At 38.7% G+C, this 20,567-nt stretch overlaps 1 protein-coding gene across 2 annotated transcripts in view; it reads right to left on the bottom strand.

Annotated features, from left to right (window-relative positions):
* Positions 1–1,035: 1,035 nt before the first annotated feature.
* Positions 1,036–20,567, bottom strand: part of RB1CC1 (RB1 inducible coiled-coil 1) — a 93,276-nt gene continuing 73,744 nt past the window's right edge. Inside the window, exons 17-24 of one of the 2 annotated variants that reach the window (XM_045455331.1) lie at positions 18,833–18,941; positions 18,492–18,732; positions 11,504–11,558; positions 10,356–10,403; positions 7,992–8,050; positions 5,685–5,821; positions 3,234–3,304; positions 1,036–2,432 (exon numbers count right to left, since the gene is read on the bottom strand). In XM_045455331.1, the coding sequence (XP_045311287.1) occupies positions 2,355–2,432; positions 3,234–3,304; positions 5,685–5,821; positions 7,992–8,050; positions 10,356–10,403; positions 11,504–11,558; positions 18,492–18,732; positions 18,833–18,941 (798 nt within the window). In that variant the 3' untranslated portion in view covers positions 1,036–2,354. The remainder of the gene's footprint in view (positions 2,433–3,233; positions 3,305–5,684; positions 5,822–7,991; positions 8,051–10,355; positions 10,404–11,503; positions 11,559–18,491; positions 18,733–18,832; positions 18,942–20,567) is intronic. The other variant, XM_045455333.1, reaches the window with a different exon arrangement.

Here is a 20,567-nt window from a genome sequence, read left to right as displayed (position 1 = left end):
AAATGTCATATAAGAAAGTAAATCGATAAATTATTTATCAAGATAATCGCAGTATAGTATTATTTGGCACTTATAAGCTAAAAAGTATACCTCTAGGTGACACAACTGGGAAACAGAACAGGGGCTTGGGAGAGGGTTCGCTGTTTTGAAAGCATAGGCATGTTTGACACCATGATAATTTAAAAAATAAAAACGAAAGTTTACATACTTTTTGCTCCTTCTGTTCTTAGCATATGCAGAGGTATCTTTGCGAAAATCAGTAAAATTATCCACATAATCCATGTGTGCTTAAGTTTTACTTGCAATAAAATGATTTAAGCATGATTCTTGTAATAAAGCAAGCTACGTTTCTATGAGAGATTGGGTAATGAATGTAACAGGCTTTGATTATGCAAAAAATCTTTATAATACCTCATGTTTATTGAATACTTAATGTTTTTAAAATTGTTCATAGCACTTTATAGGTTTATTAACTTCATCACTTAACCTTCAAAATAACCTTACGAGGTAGGTCCTACCATCCCATCTAGGGAGAAAACTGAGGTTCACAGTTAATGCACGTCGCCCAAAGTGAAGGTTAGATCGAGATGGAACTCAGGGGTTCTGATGCCCAAACGCTCAGTACACTGACCGTAACCATACAAAGGGAAGAACTCCAAGAGTTTTGCCAGGTTCCGTTTCTCTTTTTAACAAAGAAAACTGCATTTTCTCTCCATGTGCTTTATAAAGGGACACGTGAACACCGATGGGATGGCTATAAAACAGGATGGAAGAAAACGGTAAGTGACAAAATCCATGAAAGAGCAGCGTCAATGGGATGGCTTCCACGTCGTGTGTCAGGCCACGGCGGTTCCACAGCACAACGACCACGTATTTCTATGTGTGAGAGGCACCCAGTCAGTCAAAATGGCCCACCTGGCAGATTCATTCAGACCCAACCAAATCTGCTTAACAAAACCGCTCTGGAGATACGGCAGTTTATCGCTTTGGTATTCTTTGCCCTGAGAGGTCATGGAAGGACTGAATAGAAACATGTGAAATCATTTGTTCATTTATTCATTAATATGTTGTCAAATTCAGTTTTCTATACACTATGGTGTTTATTCCATTTTCTGTACTATTAGATATACATATTTAAAAAAATATTTAACTTATTTTTAGGAAGAAATTAAATATTTTCTGAAAAAGAATCATTTTATTATCGTTCTCTAGCAACAAACCTGAAACAAGCCTCATCCAACTCAACTAACTCATGTAAATACCTTTGCTCCGTAGCAATTTGTCTAAATATCGAGTTTACACAATTCTATTCTACAGAACACTGTTTTACCCTGTTACATAGTATATAGTTAAAGAACATTTTTGTAATAAACATGTTTCTCTTTCGATATGATACAGAACAAGTTTTTCACACTTCCCAGCAATCACTCGAATATATTAAAAATGCATCCTTCTTTAAAAGGCACACACATTTACAGGTTCAAATCTTTATTGTTTTAAAATTCTACATGTCTTTTACAATACAATATTTTGTTATTTAAATGACCTCTAAATGGTTAATGTACAATGAATATGCTTTTTCTGAACTCAAACCATGGATTACGATTTCATCAACAGGATTATTTCCAACCCAAATCAAAAGAGGCTGGGAAGGTTTTGAGTGCCGCGTTTGAAACGGTCAAGAGCACACACGCTTCCCCGTAGAACCCAGGTGGCCGCTGTTCAAAGTGCTTTTGAAGACTGCTGATTACGGCTGGCCTTAACATCAGTCGATCAAATGGCAAGTTTTTATTTTGAAACGTCAAAGGGCATTTAAAAAAATAAATGAAACAATTTGCTTTAGTAATCTACAGACGCAAACTCAAAGTTATGATTATCTGCATGCAGTAACACTCCTCTTTAAATAGTTCTGAAGAATTTATACATTTTATAAAGAATGTGTTTCAGAGTGCAAGTTTTCTGATATTGATTTCACAAAAGGACAAATGCTGGTAATAAGAGCTAACATTTACTATCTAAGTCCAAGCTAATGTATATGTAACAGGCAATTAATATGGCTCACCGTAAGCCACAATGCAGGGTATGCCCTTTGAGAAAATGAACTACTTTGGTCCGCATTTCTAGTTATTTGGGTAAAAAAAACAAAAACAAAACCATTTTAAGTCAGCCAAGGCTTTTGATGAATTTATTGTTCCTAAAACGTAGCCAGTTAAAAAGGAAGTGATATACACCAGTGAAGTGTATTGTCACGGCGACCTCTGTATAAAAAGACGGCCTGCTGTTTTTGGAGTGATGAGTAAGCACTGTAGGACAGATCAGGAAGGTGTCACAGAACGTTTGATTTCTTCCTTAAGTTATACTTTCTTATTCCATGACACAGCTTTCACTCTGTAAAACTTTGTCCCCAGAGGAACCTTGAATCGGTTTTGTGCCTAAGAAGAAAAGAGGAGGAATGACTTCAATGGTTAAAACCAAACCACACAGGCGTGTCCGATCGTACTACTCGGTGTGAGAGTACTGGGGGCTGGGGAGCACGGGCGAGCAGAAGTCTTTACCAAAGTGCCCAAGACCCGCCCCTCCCCAGGCTGAGAGTACACGGAACCACTAACATCGATGGAAGGAAGAGCTGGTAATCATTGCTCAACAATACGGTACAAACGGAGCCACAGGTCACGATTTCGTACCGGAAGAACTGTCAGTACACAGTTTAGGTTCCATCAGTGCTTTGGAGCAGAGAGGCCCCAAACCGTTCGGTAGATTCCACCGACTCTACGGTGTCGACACTGCTGACACTACAGTCAGGTACGTGTTCAGCCATCAGACAGTTCACGTGATCTTCCTTTCCGCGGGATAGCATATGAAAATAAGAAAACGACTCTGCCTACAAACAGACGTACTCAATCATCAGTTATGCTACGTGTTCTTTCTTCGCACACGAAAACACTAATAACTGGATAGTCACAGAACAGAAGAGCGTAGTAGTTTTCATGTACAGGCTGATGAGTTGTTGGTAATCATCTATCCATGTCTACTCTCTAAAGAGAAATAACAAATCCTTATAAAACTCCTGGTTCGTACTCACACTCCTTAAACTCAAGGCCTAACTAGGCCTAACTCGATCCAGTGAGCTAAAACCCAACCACTGCCCTATTAACAATTTCTGTGTAAAGGAGTACGTGAATCTGAATCTTCCTTATGATTCCTAGGTTTATATTATCTGATGTAGTTTTTACCTTTTTGGCTTGACAGTATTCCTTTTCCATTACTTTTCCGAGTACCCAGGGTCTTCGAGATGCACCTGAAGCTAGTGAACGAAAGTGTGAGTTTCTTTTTAAAAGTAGTTATAATTACTCATGAAAACATTAACTGCCAGAATCAAAACAGACAAATAAAGTTCTCAGAAGTGAAAAAAGGTGTAAGACTCTTAAAACTGAAATCCCTAAAAAACAAAATGTTTTCTGAAACAGAAATGGAATCATTTTACTTTTCAGCCATTGATTTTAACTTTCCTCACTAAATATAGATGGTAAAGCAAATCACAGAACTAATAAAAGTTCAAGAACTACAAATAATCTAAGTACAAATCATGAACAAATAAATCTAGGAATTCTAAATTAGCTCAACAGTGCCATCTACCGAAATGCTAATGAAGATGACCATTTCTATTTCTGAAAGCAGACAGTTATTCAGACAAAATTTATCTTCTAGGTTCAAAGCAAAGCACTGCCTTTGGGGGGGGGGGGTCGGGGGGTGGGGGGGTGGTGGTGCTTTTAACGTCAGTGCTCAAGGGTAGGAGCCTGTGTCATATCTGTCCCGCACAGCGCCTGGCACGGCAGTGGTAACATGGTTGGTGCACAATAAATAACGATTAAGGGCTAACGGGTTAAGAGGCAAAGCCCGGAAGGGCGGTGCTTGTGTGAAGGGGAGATGGAAAATGCGGGGGGAGACGGAAAATGAGGGAGGAGACAGGATGAAAAGCTAATCCTCAAAGAGCCAAAGTGAGACAAGCTAAGAAAGGGAGAGTACTCATTTCATTTTTAAATTCATTAAAAGAGAAGCTAATAAAAGAGTTGATTTCCAAAGTATTGGGTCAATAAATGATCTGCTTAGGCTAAAGCCTGAGATTCCCAAGAGAAGACAAATCTGATTTTTATTCCCTAAACATAGTTTGGCAGGATATAAATGAAGGATATCATGAATGAACTATCAGAAATGGAAAATGCTCTACAGAGTAATTCAGTACTTCACAGATAATGCGTGATTTCTGAAAAGAATGACCTAAAACTGAATGCTTATGTTTTATGTCTGAGGAGTAATGGGTCCCGCTGTCAAGGGCATAAAAACACTCTAGTATTTTGGATTTCTTTAAAAAAGTGGGGGTGGGGTGGGGGTCAGGAGGGTAGAGCTCCTTGGTAAAGTAAGACTGTTAAATTCTTTTCTCCAAGACTTGTGACAGCCCTTCACGTGGTCACGTGCACTGTGACCTCTAAGGGTACACAGGAAGTGTTTCCTAGATTTAAACACTAACCCTCCGACTCTTGGGAAAGGCACACTGAAATTTTTAAAGATCCATGATACAACTTAGGCCCTTATAGTTCTGGAAACAAAAATACACACGTTTGTGTATATTTATGCATTTATACATTCAGACATACACACGTAGACTAAAACAAATGGGACAAAATGTTAACAACAGGTGAATCTGTAAAGGTCTATAGGTCCTTTTTTTGTTTTTTTAAACGCTGGTACTTGTGCAACTTTTTGGTAAATTTCAGAATCATTTTCAAATAAAAAAATTCAAAGAAATGAAAAAAACCCCAGAAAATCGAAAAAAAATACAGCGTTGTTTTCAAGGCACAAAATCAGCACGTTGTAAGCTTATCTTCTCATTTTTCAAGGTTCTACGAAAACTGTACAAGTCCGTGCACATTTCTGTATAACCCATCACCAACAGCCATGATGGAGTGATCATGTGACAGTGGCCTAATTCAAGAATTGGTATTTGCCCATGTTGGTAGGTCATTCCACACGGACACATCAGTTGTAATGGGCATATATTCCTGTACTTTAATAATCCTATTGAAGCTAAGTATCCCAAGGTATCTATTCTCTTTTAAAGATCAAAGCAATAGACAATAGACACTGTAATTTAGTATATTTTAACAAAGTTTTTTTAAAAAAGCCAAAAAAAACCAGTAAGTATTGAAAAGTTTAATGAAAGAAAAAAAAAGGAAGAACGTAAGATGGTAAGTCGGATAGAAAAGGCATTTTACAACTGGAGAACTTTTTTTCTAAAACTGGTCTTTACTGCCTTTATAGACAAATGAGTGTGTACTAAGCTAAAATAGGCTGCATGTGTATGAGAATTTTGGCAATATAATTCTGCCTCTGCTAGGGTATATCTGATCCAATCTCATTAAATCCACTCTATTTTCGAACTGTCAGTAGAATCCTGGAAAATAATCTGGATAATGCAGATTTTATACAACAGCAACAACAGCAAAAACAAAACGAAAAAACGAAACCAAACAAAAACAAAACAGAAACAAAACAAAAACAAAAACGTCTTAAGCAGAGTTCCGTCTGAGTGATGTAATTCTGTTAGGATTAGACAGGAGGGGAAAACCTCTGACATACTGCGTGCGCTCCAGCTTCGCTAGTGTGGTTCCGGATGTGACACTTACCACCCTCACCTGGTTTCAGATCCAGGGCAGGCAGAGACTCCGAATGCAGGAAATACAAGGTTGGACTAACGGTAAATAACACGTAATTGTCATGGCGCTCGTCTAGGATGATGAGCACCAAATCTCCCACCTGAAAACTGAAGAAAGGGAGGTAATTTATTGCCCTGAAGAGTCACTGCCGCACTCTTCTGAAAACTTCAAGCATATATTCTGCAGTGTTCAGCCCTATATTCAAGTATCAAACACTACCTATTGTTTAGAAAAACAAACCAAAACAAAACAAATGCTTGAATGACGGGGGAGACCCCCCCCCCGACCCCCCCCCCCCCCCCCCCGCCCCGGTCATCTAGTCACAGGAAGAAGATGTTCATCCTTTATCTTCCACTCACACTACGTGCCATCTGCTATTTCTGTCTCTGGGTACAGTGCTCTTCTGTTTGAAAGAAAGCCCAGCAGTGTTCAGTTCATGTACTTAATCAGGCTTAAACAAGACGGTGGAAATGACTGCTTTAGGGTGAGGCCTGAAACACGGAGTGAGGAAAGAAGGAAGTGGGTGTGGCTGCCCATAGGCTCCAAGTGATGCTCTCTTCAGAATCAGTTTTCAAAATGTTCAAAATATGAACAGGCCTTGAAGGCTAATCTTGCGGCCTCACGGAATTTCTCTCTCAGTCTAGCAGTGTTTTAGTGGAGGGTTTAGGGTTTTCTTGATGTAGTATCATCTCATCTGCAAATAGCGGAAGTAATACGTCTTCCTTGCAGAGCTGGATGCCTTTTATTTCGTTTTGCTGTCTGACTGCTGTGGCCGGGACTTCCAGTACTATGCTGAACAGAGCAGTGGTTACCGGAGGGGAGGGGGGTGGGGATGGATTAAGAGTAAGTACACTTATCATGTTGAGCACTGAGTAACTGAGTAACGTACACAGTTGCTGAAATACTATGTTGCACACCCGAAACTAAGGTAACACTGTACGTTAACTATACAGGAAATCGAATTAAAAAACTTAATAAAAAAAAAAAAAAACAAGGAAAGTTAATCTTGGGTTTCACACTTGCCACGATCATTTAATTCTGTAGGTCTTGCACCTGATAAATCATCAGAATCACTGGGAAAGCTTTGAAAAGAGAACAGTTTTTTATTCATTAATTGCTTATCCTACAAACCCTCGGTGCCCGCCTCACAGGATGTGGCAGGCACTGTTTTGGCTAAACACCAGAACATCTTTAAAAAGGCAGATAGGGCCTCTCCCAGGCAGTTTTTTTTCTTTTTCATAAAGCTCATCCCATTCTAATCTTTGAAAGGCCCAACCCTGGATCTGACTTGACATACAGCTGATACATAAAAGCAGATACCATTTAGCCCTTTCAAATCACTGAGAAAAGAATCTTCATTCTAATGAGGGTCAGTAACCACAGGCGTCTGACAACCAAAAATTTCATTGACAGACCTATTACAGACAAAATCCAGAAGACTAACCAGTGTTTGTGAGCTGTTAACAATGCTTTTCAAAAACCTTATTACGGAGACCCTCCTTTCCAACAGCCCGTGTCAAAACCCAATATATTACTGTGAGGTAATGTGGAACAGGACGGCTGTCTGTGAAATAATTCAACTGATAAATTTAATAGTGTATTATGAATCTGTAGTGTATCAATTACAACGAAGTCTGAAAAATAGAAACCAGAAACACTGCAATTTAAGAAATCTCCTATCTGAAATGACTCTCCGATCTAAAATGAAAAAGACTAAGGTGATCAACAGGATTTAGAAGCGGTGGCACTGGGGGTGCCTGGGGGCCTCAGTCGGTTGAGCGGCCGACTTGGGCTCAGGTCGCGATCTCGCGGTTTGTGAGTTCGAGCCCCGCGTTGGGCTCTGCGCCGACAGCTCGGGGCCTGGAGCCTGGTTCACATTCTGTCTGTCTCCTTCTCTCCCTGCCCCTCCCCAACTTGTACTCTGTCTTTGTCTCTCAAAAATAAATAAATGCAAAAAAATTTTTTTTAAAGAGGTGGCATCAGCTGAAAAGTGGAGTCAAAAAGATTTCAGAAGTATTTGTGTACAAATGATAATTAAAGCTGTAATCGGAATGGCTTTGAATGTAATCCTAATGTTTCCAAGAATAGTTTAGAAAACCTTTACTTTTAATAGAAAATGTTTTACTACCAATGAGTACAAAACACTCAGCTCAATGCACCTGAAATCTGAAGGATTACAGCCACTGAAATAGATTTCTGTGAACAATCCAATACTATCTAAATCAGTGACTCTATTTCACAGGCAAAACTTTGAGAAAATATAAATAAAATACTTACTCTCTAATAGCTATCTTTTCCGAATGCCTTGAGGATACCGAAGACATGCTCTGAGACATCTAAAAAAATGGACAGTTCATAAAGCTATTTACACAATTAAAGCACCACATATATTTATTAGGTCCTTGCTGCAAAAATTTCTCTCGATGTCACACACATTCAGATCTGTGCCTCAGCTTTTAAGAGTCCAAGCATAAGGTTCATTAATGTAATTCTTTTCCTTCAACAATAATTTTCAGTGGACAAATTCACCTACACTTTTACTTATGTTATTTTCTTAATCAAATTTGGCTGCATTAAAGACTACGTATAGAATATTTTATTTGTAATTCCATAGCTAATATTAAAAATATCACAGGGAAAGAGATTAACAATTTTTGGAGAAGAGTTTGCCAATTCTAACACATCAGTTTCAAATCTACTGGTAAAAGAACAAACCAAAAAACTCTGCCGGAAAATCTTACTCAAAGACTCACTAGCTTGGAAAAACAAATAAACACAATGCTACTCTGGCTGAAATGTGGGTCGGAGAACAAAGTTCTGAGAGTCGGTAAAGTCCCTCTCTGACGTCCAAGGCAACTTCTGAGAAGCTTCAGTTTAAAAACCCACAATTCTGAGCAAGCGCTAAATGAGGAAAGGTGTGACTGTCACCCATTTCCTCTCCTGATGACGAACAAAATGGGACGCGACACGCGAGCTGACGCGCTGTTGCCTTAGCCCAGCTGGGACGGCTCGCTCTTCAAGCGGGCTTTAATCCATTTCTGACACCATCACATGACACATGGGGCACGTGTCCCCCAGTCTCAGGGCCAGAAAGGATGGTAAAGATGCCTTCACTTCCCAAGCAGAGTGGGTAGCACAAATCAAGGACAGACAAGTGGATTTCTCTTATTAAGTCTAATTCTGATTCTCAGAATTTCTTCCATTGCTCTCTGAACATTATCTGGAATAACGAAGGGTCTCATTAGTGTTTGAAACAAAATAAAAAGAACAATAACAAATAATGAACAGAAAGGCCTAAAAGGACAGCAATTTATTATCAAAATCATCCAAATGGTCTGCATACTGCCAGTGAAGGCAAGTTTGGCCATCCATTTTCTGGACCATATTTTATTTAGATTTTTTAAGAAGCTTAAGTGTTTCATATATTTATTATAAACGAGGTCTTAGATTTAAGAAAACACTGTGAAAACAGTTGTAAATTGACATGAAAGTATACTTAACATTGAGACACCTCTCTGGGTGGGAGTGGGGTCCTCTGGATCTGAAGGGCAAAATTCCTTCTTTCATAAACACTTCCCAAGCATCAACTGTGTACCAGTTACTACTGAAGGTGCTATGAATACAGACAAAACTGACTACAAAACCCTTGCCAAACAGAGCTTATAATCTATTGGAAATACTGCATAAAACAGCATGTTGAATGATGTCTGAGACAGGCAACTCTTCTCAGTCTTTTTGAACAACGGTTCGCTGTACTTACAAAAACAGCAAATAGACTTAAGATTGTCTGGGTGATAAGTTAATGATTGACTATAATGACTGTAGACTAATTGGCCATATGACTAATGACTACAGAATTTAGATGTAATTTTTGCTGTTCAAAAAGGTATAGGAAAGAAAAGCAGATGTTTCCCTACAAGATACTGTTTTTAAAAAGCTCAATTCTAATCAGTATCAAAACTTTTGAAAAGTACTGAACACACGCCTTAAGATTATTCCTATTTCCTCATAACTTACAATTATTAGAACTTGCAAAATGAAGTAACTGCCTTATTAAAACAAGCAAGATCAACTGTATAACTGTTCAAGTAATTGGTCAATATGTTTGCAGGTTAGAGTAAAGCCAAGATTAATTCAGAAGATTATACAGGGTATCATGCAAAGTGTCAGGATCAAACATGTTCAGTTTAAAAAAAAAAGTGAACGGACATAATGTATTAATTACGCACCCTTAAGAGTGAATATGTTAATTTCCAAAAGGCCTATAAAAAGTACTTCTAACTATAAAGAGTTACTGACTTAAGAATCCCAACTTGATGTTACAAATACATGTAATTACAAATACATGAATCCTAAGTGATCATAGCTTATCAATCACCGGAAACACGGTCTTGAATTTGCTGACTGATATTAACGTGACATTAGTAAGGTAGTCAGCTTTGTCCGTTCTACTGCCACGGAGGGCACCTCTGACCTACGGTCACCTCTCTGAGAACCAAGTCATTAATGACCCACACGGCCCAATGAAACTACCAGAAATAAATTCATCGAACCAAACATGTTGCTGACGGTATTTATAATGAAATGTAATGCAAAACATTTTGAAATGTTAACATCTATTGGCCAAGAAAAATAACTTACCAGTCTTTGATTTAACCGCTTGTTTTCTTCTTCTTTCAATTGTAATGTCTGCAGGAGAAAAAAAAAAAGGGACCTGTGGTTTATCCCTTGTACCTTCTCTACTTGAAACTTCGTAATTGTCAAATTTCCTTCATCTTCACATTAATGTTCTGATCTAGTATGAAAAGTTAGTGAGGATATTCTTTTTTATGGATCCTTTCCAACTGTTTTAATTATTTACAGGCTTAAGAGAGAATTAGAACAATTTTAGTTACATTTACCTAAGCTGAGGGTTCTCAAAGTTTAATATGCATTAGAATTACTTGTGGAACTTGTAAATGTGCAGTAAATAGCTGGGAGCTATTCCCGAAGACTCTTAGGGGATAGAGAGGAGCCGGGGGATAGGAACAGGTCTGGCCTAAGAGGAGGATTCTGTAGTTGTAACACACACCCCAGCTGAATTTCACAAAGGTGACCACACAACCCTTTAATAAGAAACGAATGCATGATAGAACACAAAGTTATAGAATTCTGACTTTGGATTCTTATTGGATGATTAAGCCTGAAAAGAGCAAAATCTTAAAAGCCCAAGGAATGAAAGTGATCTATGAATAAGGATATGTTAACTCTGAATCAAAATTATATATAACCTGATAGTACAATTGAGAGGAAACCCCTCATTGCCATATTTTTAAAATTTCAATTAATCTCAAAAAAAAAACCACAAAAAACAAAACCCCTAACTTATCTCATTATTCATACTCTATTTTTGCCCACTTCTAGAAAATACTTACCTTGTTTTTGAAATAAATACATGAGGGTTCCTATTTATAATCTTTTGTTGCATTCTGAACTGTTATTGAATAAAACCATTATTCCCTATATTCATTTTATAAAGACCACCAATCTTCTTCTTTTGGATATAGACTTCATTTACTGGGAAGAAATGACAAGTAACAGACCTGGAATACTATTACCAAATATTTAGCCACTTGAATAAAAAAAATGACAGGATTTCTCAAAACATTAATCGCAAAAGTAACCACTTTTTAAAAGATCTAACTTTATAAACACAACCTGGTATGTTTTCAATATAAACATTTTGTAACAGCGTCCCAAATGAACGCGAACACAGTCAACACTGCATTTCAAGAAAGAAATTTACTTACTCGTTCTAACAGCATTATTCTCTGTTTTTCTTCAGAGAGCATATGGATATTTTCTCTAAAAGAGAATGATTTATTTTAGTTTAAGTCTTTTAAAATTCTGGACTTTACATTCTTCAATAAGGTTTGGAAATTTAACTAAAAAATTAAAATATTTGGACTACATTTTCTTTTTTTTTTTTAATTTTTTTTTTTTTTATGTTTATTTATTTTTGAGAGAGACAGAGTGCGAGCGGGGAAGGGGCAGAGAGAGAGGGAGACAAAGAATCCGAAGCAGGCTCCAGGCTCTGAGCTGACAGAATAGAGCCTGATGCAGGGCTCGAACTCCTGAACCGTGAGATCATGACCTGAGTTGAAGTCGGATGCTCAACTGACTGAGCCACCCAGGCACCTCTGGACTACGTTTTCAAAAGCAGCCTTAATGTTTAAATTAGGACACATTTCAATGGTACATGTTCTTTGTACTGGAGGTCTTGAACCCAGATCGACAAACCTTTTGAAATTATAAGCAAAACTTTGTGCATGCGTTTTTCTAGGGACCATGTCTTTTGAATCTGAAGTTTTGCCCCAGAGAGAAGAAGCACTCCTCTTCCTACGTGTGGGTTAATGCGTGGTACCAATAAAGTGGTATTTCCTGGGTGGCTTCACCATTAAAACTAGAAACAAAACACAATACATCTATGAGTAAGCTACAGACAGAACTTAAAAGTTTTATTCCACAAAAAAATAAACCAGATCTCAATAAAGATTTCAGCGGTACTACTAAGTGGCTAGAAATGTGCTCGTCTCTCTGCCATGTGTAAATCTGCCCATCGCACTAAAACACTCAAAAGTTAGAAAAGAAAAAAATGTCTAATAGGGTATAGGCTTGAACGTTGTATTTTTATTACAATTCTTTATGGAGGCACAATTGGGAAATAAATTATGAGACATTCAAAGTGTAAAATATGATGATGTGATATACATACACATTGTGATGAGTCAACTAACACCTCCATCACTTACCTTTTTGGCAAGGCAGGGAGAATGCTGAAATTCTACTCTCTTATCAAATTTCAACTATACAACACAGTGTTATCATTTACCGTCACCATGTTACATCCCTAGGTCTTGTTCATCTTATAACTTGTAACTGAAAGATTGCAACCTTTATCCAACCTTGCCTTTCCCAGCCCCAGCTCCTGGCAACCACTTTTCTACTCTATGAATTTGACTTTTTATTTAAAGATTCTACATATAAGGGATACTATGCGTTATTTGTCTCTCTCTGGCTGCCTTATTTCATTTGGCATGTTGGCCTCCAGGTTCATCCACGCTACCGCAAAGGGCAGAACCTCCTTCTTTCTCATGGCTGAAGAATAATTCGTGAAATATTTTTGTTCACCATTTTCTTAATCCATTCATCCATCAAGGGATACTTAGGATGTTCCCATGTATTGGCTACTGTGAATACTGCTGCAGTGAACGTGGGAGGACAGAGATCTCTTTTGAGATAATGGCTTCATTTCTTTTGCACAGATGTGCCCCGAGCTGAGAGACAGCTGGATCATATGCCCGCTCTACTTTTAATTCCTCAAGGACCCACCATATTGTTTTCTATACTGGCTGTACCAGTTTACATTCCCATGAACAGTTCATGAGAGTTCTCTTTTCTCCACATTCTCACCAGCACTTGTTACCCACTGCCTCTTTAATAACAGACATCCTAAGAGATACGAGGAGACTGATATCTTGTGGCTTTGATTTCTATTTCCCTTATGATTGGTGACACTGAGTACCTTTTCATGTAGGTCATCCGCACGTCCTCTTTGGAAAAAGGTCTATTTTTTGCCCACTTTTTAACTGGGGTTGTTTCTTTGCTGTTGTGTGGGTTCTTTATATATTTCAGGCATTAACAACGTATTAGATACATAATTTGCAAATATTGTCTTCCACTCCAGAAGTTGTCTTTTGATTTTGTTGATGTACGGAACCTTTTTAGTTTGATGTAGTCCTACTTGTTTATTTTTGCTGTCTTTGCTTCCAGTGAAAACCCCCCACACCACTGCCAAGCCAATGTCAAGGAGCTTCTCTCCTATACTTTCTTCTCTGAGTTTTACAGTTTTGGGTCTTATATTTAAGTCTTTAATCCATTTTGAGGTGATTTTTGTGTATGGTGTTAACATAGGGATCCGGTTTCATTCTTTTGCATGTGGCTGTCCAGTTTTCCCAGCACCATTTATTGAAGACACTGTCCTTTCCTACTGGGCATTCCTAAACTCCCTTGTCAAATTTTAGTTGCCTAATATGCAGGAATTTGTTTCTGGCATCTCTATTCTATTCCATTCAGCTTTGTATCTACTTATGCCACCTGTTTGATTACTACAGCACTGTAACGCAGTGTGAAACCTGTCAGAAAGTCAGAAAGTGTGAAACCTCTAGCTTTGTTCCTCTTGCTCAAGATTGCTTTGGTTATTCAGGGCGTTCTGTAGTTCCGTATGAATTTTGGGATTGCTCCTTTCCATTTCTGCGAGAAGTGTTACTGGAGTTTTGAGATAGGGATTGCAAAGAATCTTCAGATTGCTTTGGTTAGTAAAGACATTTTCATAATTTTAATTCTTCCAATCCATGAACACAAAATCTCTGTCCACTTATTTGTGTCTTCTTCAATTTCTTTCACCAACATCTTGTAGTTTTCAGTGTACAAATCTTTCACCTCCTTGGTTAAATTTATTACTAAGTATTTTACTCTTTTTGATGCAATTGTAAATGGGACAGTTTCTCAAATCTCCTTGTTAGTTCATTGTTAGCATATAAAAACATTACTGATCTCATGTCCTGCAACTTTCCTGAACTTATGATTAGTTCTAACAGTTTCTGGTAGTCTTTTAGGGGTTTCTACATATTATCATGTCATCTACAAAGAGATAATTTCACTTCTTCCTTACCTGTTTGGGTATTTTTTATTTCCTTTTCTTGCCTAATTGCTCTGGCTAGGACTTCCAGCACACTATGGTGAAAAGCAGTGGCGAGAGTAGGTATCTTTGCTTTGTCCAGATCTTACAGAGAAACTTTCAGCTTTCTGCTGTTGAGTATGATGTTAACTGTGTGTTTCGCATATACAGCCTTTATTATGTTGGGGTACATTCACTCTACACCCACTTTGTGAAGAGTTTTTATCATGAAAGGATTGATGTTGAAAATTCTGTCAAGTGCTTTTTCCTCATCTACTGAAATGATTAAACGATGGCCATTCTTTGTTTTGTTGATGGGGTAGATCACACCAGTTTGCTGAGGTTGAACCACGCTTGTATCCCTGGAATAAATCCCACTTGATCCTGGTGTACATTCCCTTTCGTACATTGCTGAACTTGGTTTATTAATATATTGCTGAGCATTTTTGCATCTATGTTCATTATGGATACTGCCCTGTATTTTTCTTGTAGCTCCCCTGTCATGCAGGTAACAGGGTAATGCTGGCTTCATATATTGAGTTCCGTACAGCTCTTTCCTCTTCTATGTTTTAGAAGAGTTTCAGGAAGGTTGGTATTAGTTCTTCTTTAAAAAAAATGTTTGAAAGAATTCACCAGTGAAGCCATCTGGTCCCAGACTTTTCTTTGCTGGGAGGTTTTTGCTTACAGATTCAATCTCCTTACTTAACTGGCCTGTTAAGATTTTCTATTTCTTCATGACTCAGTCTTGGACGGTTGTATGTTTCTAGGAGTGTATCCATGTCTTCTAGATTGCCCAATTTGTTGTAAATGATTGTACATAGTAGTTTCTTACAATTCTTTATGTCTGGTGTTAGCAGTAATGTAGACTTCTAAATTATTCTGTGTAATTCCCCATTTACATTTTAAGCAACTGACTAAAGCAGGGATTGTGTCTTCTAAATGTTCATTCTTTTTTTTGTCTAAATTTTTTTATTTGAGACAGAGAGAGCACACATGAGCTGGGGGGCAGGGGTAGAGGGAGAGCAAGAAAGAGGGTGTAGAATTCTTAAGCAGGCTCCATCCTCAGCATGGAGCCCCACATGGGGTTCGATCCCATGACACTGGGATTACTACCAGAGCCCAAACCAAGAGTTGGGACACTTAACCAACTAAGCCACCAAGGCACCCCTAATGTTAATTCTTGTAGGAAGAGGCTATGCCTAAGACAAGGTCATGAAGATTTAATTTCATTTTAGCTTTTACATGTAACTCTGTGATTCCCCTGTCTTGTAAATAGGAGATCCAATTTCATTCTTTGTTTGTGGATATTCACCTGTCCTGTCCTAGCACCATTTATTGAAAAAGCTACCATTTATCCATTGAATTGTCCTGGCACCATAATACAAGGATTCAGGTTCAACAGACTATAAACATAAGGGCTTATTTCCAGACTCTATTTCAATGGTTTATATATATGTCTACATACATATAACTACACACAAATATATCAGCTACCATCATCCTTATTACTGTAGCTTTGTATTAATTTCTGAAATAAGGACATGTGTGTTTCCAACTTCATTTTTTTTTGAAGACTGTTTTGGTTATTTTGAGTTCGTTGCATTTCCATATGAATTCAGGACCCACTGTCCACTTCTGCAAAAAAGGTGTATTTCAACAACAACTGTGTTGAATCTGCAGATCACAGAGTATTGCTACCTCAACAAAATTAAGTCTTTTTTTTTTTTTTTAAGATTTTGTTTTTAAGTAATCTCTACATTCAACGTGGGGCTTGAACTCACAACCCCAAGATCGAGAGTTGCATGCTCTACTGAGTGAGCCAGCCAGGCATCCCAAGATTAAGTCTTCCAATCAATGAACATGGGATGTCTTTTTAGGTCTTCAAGTTCATTCAATAATATTTTGTAACCTTCAGTGTACATGTCTTGAACAACTTCTGTTAAATTGATTCTTAAGTATTTAAATTTGTAGTGAAATTCTGGGGACTGTCAATATACAAGATCATATTATATATACAAATAGAGAGAGTTTTATTTCTTCCTTTCTAATCTGGATGCCTTTAATTTCTTTTTCTTGCCTAAGTGCCCTTTATAGAACCTCAGGTGCAATGCTGAATACAAGTAGCCAAAGTGGACCATCTTCTTGCTCTTGATTTTTTAGGGGAAAGCATTCAGTGTTTCACCACTGAATATGATCTTCTCGTGGGTTTTCTTTTTTTTTTTTTTTTAATAGTTTAAAAACTTTTATTTTTGAGAGAGTGCATGCACATGTGCATGTGAGTGGGGGGGGGAGAGAGAGAGAGAGAGAGAGAATGAATATGAATATGAATATGAATGAATGAATCCCAAGCAGGTGCCACACTGTCAGTGCAGAGCCCAATATGGGGCTCAATCAAACTCACAAACCGTGATATCATGACCTGAGCTGAAACCAAGAGTCAGAAGATGCTTACCTGACTGAGCCCCCCAGGCACCCTGATGTTTAATTTACTTATCGCATTCCTGAAATACTCCAATGAGTCATGATGATCATCTTTGACTCCATTCCATCTGAAATGTTAAAACTGTCCTTGGGATTTTTTTACACCTGTATCCTATTCTCTGTAATTTTTAAATCCATACGTGTGGTTATGGTTCTATTCATTCCACATATTTGTACCTTTTTACTTGATATTTTATTTATCACAGTTTACATACTTTTATTAATTTCATTTTCTCATACATGTACTTGAGATTACATAATTGTCCCAGTGTTACCACCCTGATTATAGCTCTCATTTTTGATACTTTTGTTTAGACTTAAATAACTCAATTTCCATTTTCTTATCAATACCTATGTTGTATATATAGGTATTCAAATTAGCAAATGGATAAACTACTTTCGTTACTAATTTTCAACTGCTTATGCTTAGTGGCAGGAATTACTTCAGTATTTAGAACTCTGAGACTTGTTTTGTGATCTGGTATGTAGTGAATTTCCTTAACGGTTTCTCTATTGCTTTATTTATTTATTTATTTATTTATTTATTTATTATTTTTACTTCATTGTGTCACGAGAGGAAAAAGGCCTCCCATAACTGTGGCTCTACAAATTCTCGTTCTAGATTTAATCCACCTTCTACTCATACACAATTGATCAAAGTTACATTTTTAAGCAACTACAATTACCAACCAACTGCTTAAGGTAAAACCGCGCCCTCTCTAAATCTGAAACTTCTTCTGTAACTTATAAAACCCCTTTGCTTTGAATGATTTACACACTTTTCCCCTTACTATTTTTCTTCAGGTGCTTTTCATATGTAGAATTCAGTTGGATACTTTTTTTTCTTGAGAGGTTTTGCTGCGATCGGCCGGTTAACTGTTCCCATGTCTGGACTTCCTTCTGTCGCTTACGCCTTCTAATTACGATAGTCCCTTTAGGGCCTCCTCTGCCTTCCCCAGCCCAACACACACTCACCAAAATCAATACATCCGTTACTATGGTAACGCCCCTTCCTCCTAGGTAGTGGACCTCAGAGTTTAAACACTTCCTGCAGGGGTGCCTGGGTGGCGCAGTCGGTTGGGCGTCCGACTTCAGCCAGGTCACGATCTCACGGTCCGTGAGTTCGAGCCCCGCGTCGGGCTCTGGGCTGATGGCTCAGAGCCTGGAGCCTGTTTCTGATTCTGTGTCTCCCTCTCTCTCTGCCCCTCCCCCGTTCATGCTCTGTCTCTCTCTGTCCCAAAAATAAATAAACGTTGAAAAAAAAATTTTTTTAAAAAAATAAACACTTCCTGCAAACAAGAACTGCTTCATACTCCTGCAGGGAGCCTTCAGCGGGCAGCCCACGACAAGTCTGGGGCACACGTAAACTATGAAAAGAGGTCAAAGCGACTCACATACACACACAGTCAGCGACACTAAAGTATTGCTCGGATTTGCGGCTCAAAGATCTAAAAGGCACAACTTTCAGGCACAGCAGCGCCACACGTATTTCCTGTCCTCGGCGCTTGGCTCACGGAAATGCACCGGTGCTTGGAGAGCCTGTCCTACTTGGGGCAGCTGAAGCCGGACGGACTTACTGTACAGACATCGTGCTGGTCTCCATCGCCGAGTCGGCTTTGCCTTCGTCTTGCGTTTCCGGGCCTGACCTCTCTGGCTCGCCTGGGAGTTCCGGTGCGCATGCTCCGTAAAGTTCCGGGGCCGCGGCTACGTACGGCGAGGGAACAAAACTGCCGCCGCGCAGCTTGCTGACTTCTTCCTCCAGTTTTTTCTTTTCCTCAAGCAATCGAGCTCGATCTTCAGACAGCGACTCTATCAGATCTGGAGGCCCCCCCCAAGGTGAAATCACACATTATAAACATTTCATGTGACTGTTTTAATCTTAAAAGGTGTTGAAAATACATGACAAAACGTCACTTACCTTTATCTCGCTCTTGCTGTTGCATTGTACTTTTCAGCTTATCATTAAGATCGTTGATTATGTTTTCTTTTCTCATTTTCTCTCTTGTTAAAACAGTGTTAAAGTTGGTCTGGAACAAGAGAATGACAACTGTTTAAATTATCTGCACGTACACAGCAGCCAGGGCTGAATAAACTAGCCAATATTTTTGCGTGGTGCATCTGTATGTGGAGAAGCTATAGGGCAGCTCACAAATGATGTATGTCTGGTTTGTTTGTTTGAGGGGCAGAAAGGGACGGAGACAGAGAATCCCAAGCGGGCTCTGCACTGACAGTGCAGAGCCTGATGTGGGGCTCGAACCACAAATCCGTGAGATCGTGACCTGAGCCGAAACCAAGAATCAGACGCTTAACCGAACTGAGCCACCCAGGCGCCCCACAAATGATGTTTATTTTTAAATAAGAATGCTATACTGTCGTAAATACAGTGTCACTGCACTGTCCTGGTTCCACATTAAGATACGTTCCAACTTAATACCTTTAAAATGAATTCTATTTTCTCATTACAGACTGTCTACCTATTTATCGTCAGAGGAAATTTAGCATGAAGAGATGATTTTAAATTTGGGGGGAAAGAAAGAAAACGAGTGTTGTTATACACTCCCTTTTTCTTCTTTAATAATCTTCCTGCTTCTGGAATCTTCCTTTTGTTTTTAGCTAAATCTTGACTACCACAGTAATGTTTCACAGAGATGACATCATCCCATCTCTTTATCTGGACATCTGGCTTATAATAACTAGACTTGTTCTTCCTCGACTTTTATAAAAACTTTCCAGGGTGCCTGAGTGATTCAGTCGGTTAAGTGTCTGACTCTTGATTTCAGCGCAGGTCATGATCTCACAGTCATGAGATCGAGCCCCGCATCAGGCTCCAAGATGGGCAAGAAGCCTGCTTAAGACTCTTTCTCCCTTTGCCCCTCTCCCAGGCACACACACCTGCTCTCTTTCAAAAAAAAACAATTAGAAAAAAACCAAAACCCCTTCCTACTATGAAGCCCATGTACTGAAGTGCCTGCACAGATCGCGAAAGTCCCTGTGGCAATTCTCACTGTAGTTTCTTTTATAAAGATGACCAAATGGTCGACAATTTCATTTGCAAAATCTCCATTAAGATCTTCTTTAAACTTAAGAGCCACAGGGGCGCCCTGGTGGCTCAGTCGGTTGAGCGTCTGACTTCGGCTCAGGTCATGATCTCACGGCTTGGGAGTTCGAGCCCCGCATCGGGCTCTGTGCTGACAGCTCGGAGCCTGGAGCCTGCTTCAGATTCTGTGTCTTCCTCTCTCTCTCTGCCTCCCCCACTCACACTCGGTCTCTCTCGGTCTCTCAAAAATAAATAAACATTACAAACTTAAGAGCCATTGATGGACAGCAAAGGCTTCTTCCCATCTGCCCAGCATTCCAAAATTAAGAGTCAGGATCCTTCAATTAATGCATACTGCCAATAACGCTAAAAACTGGGAGACAGTGTAAGGATATGGCATTTTTAGATCAAAATTAGTGAATTCATTAAACACTGAGTTAAGCCAGAAAGCATACATGAAGATGCCTCAAAAGGGACACTTATGATGTCTTTTGTTAAGCCATCTCTCTATGTATTATTTATGTAAAAAGAATCAACAAATATTTATAATAGCACACACATTTCTGTCAGTTAATTCATTCCCTACCTAATTCGGGCAATCTAAAATTATGTGTTG

Source organism: Leopardus geoffroyi, chromosome C3 (genome assembly GCF_018350155.1).
Source record: "Leopardus geoffroyi isolate Oge1 chromosome C3, O.geoffroyi_Oge1_pat1.0, whole genome shotgun sequence".
Lineage (NCBI taxonomy): Eukaryota > Metazoa > Chordata > Mammalia > Carnivora > Felidae > Leopardus > Leopardus geoffroyi.
Note: the sequence above shows the minus strand (reverse complement) of the source record. Positions and strands in the feature narration are given on the sequence as shown.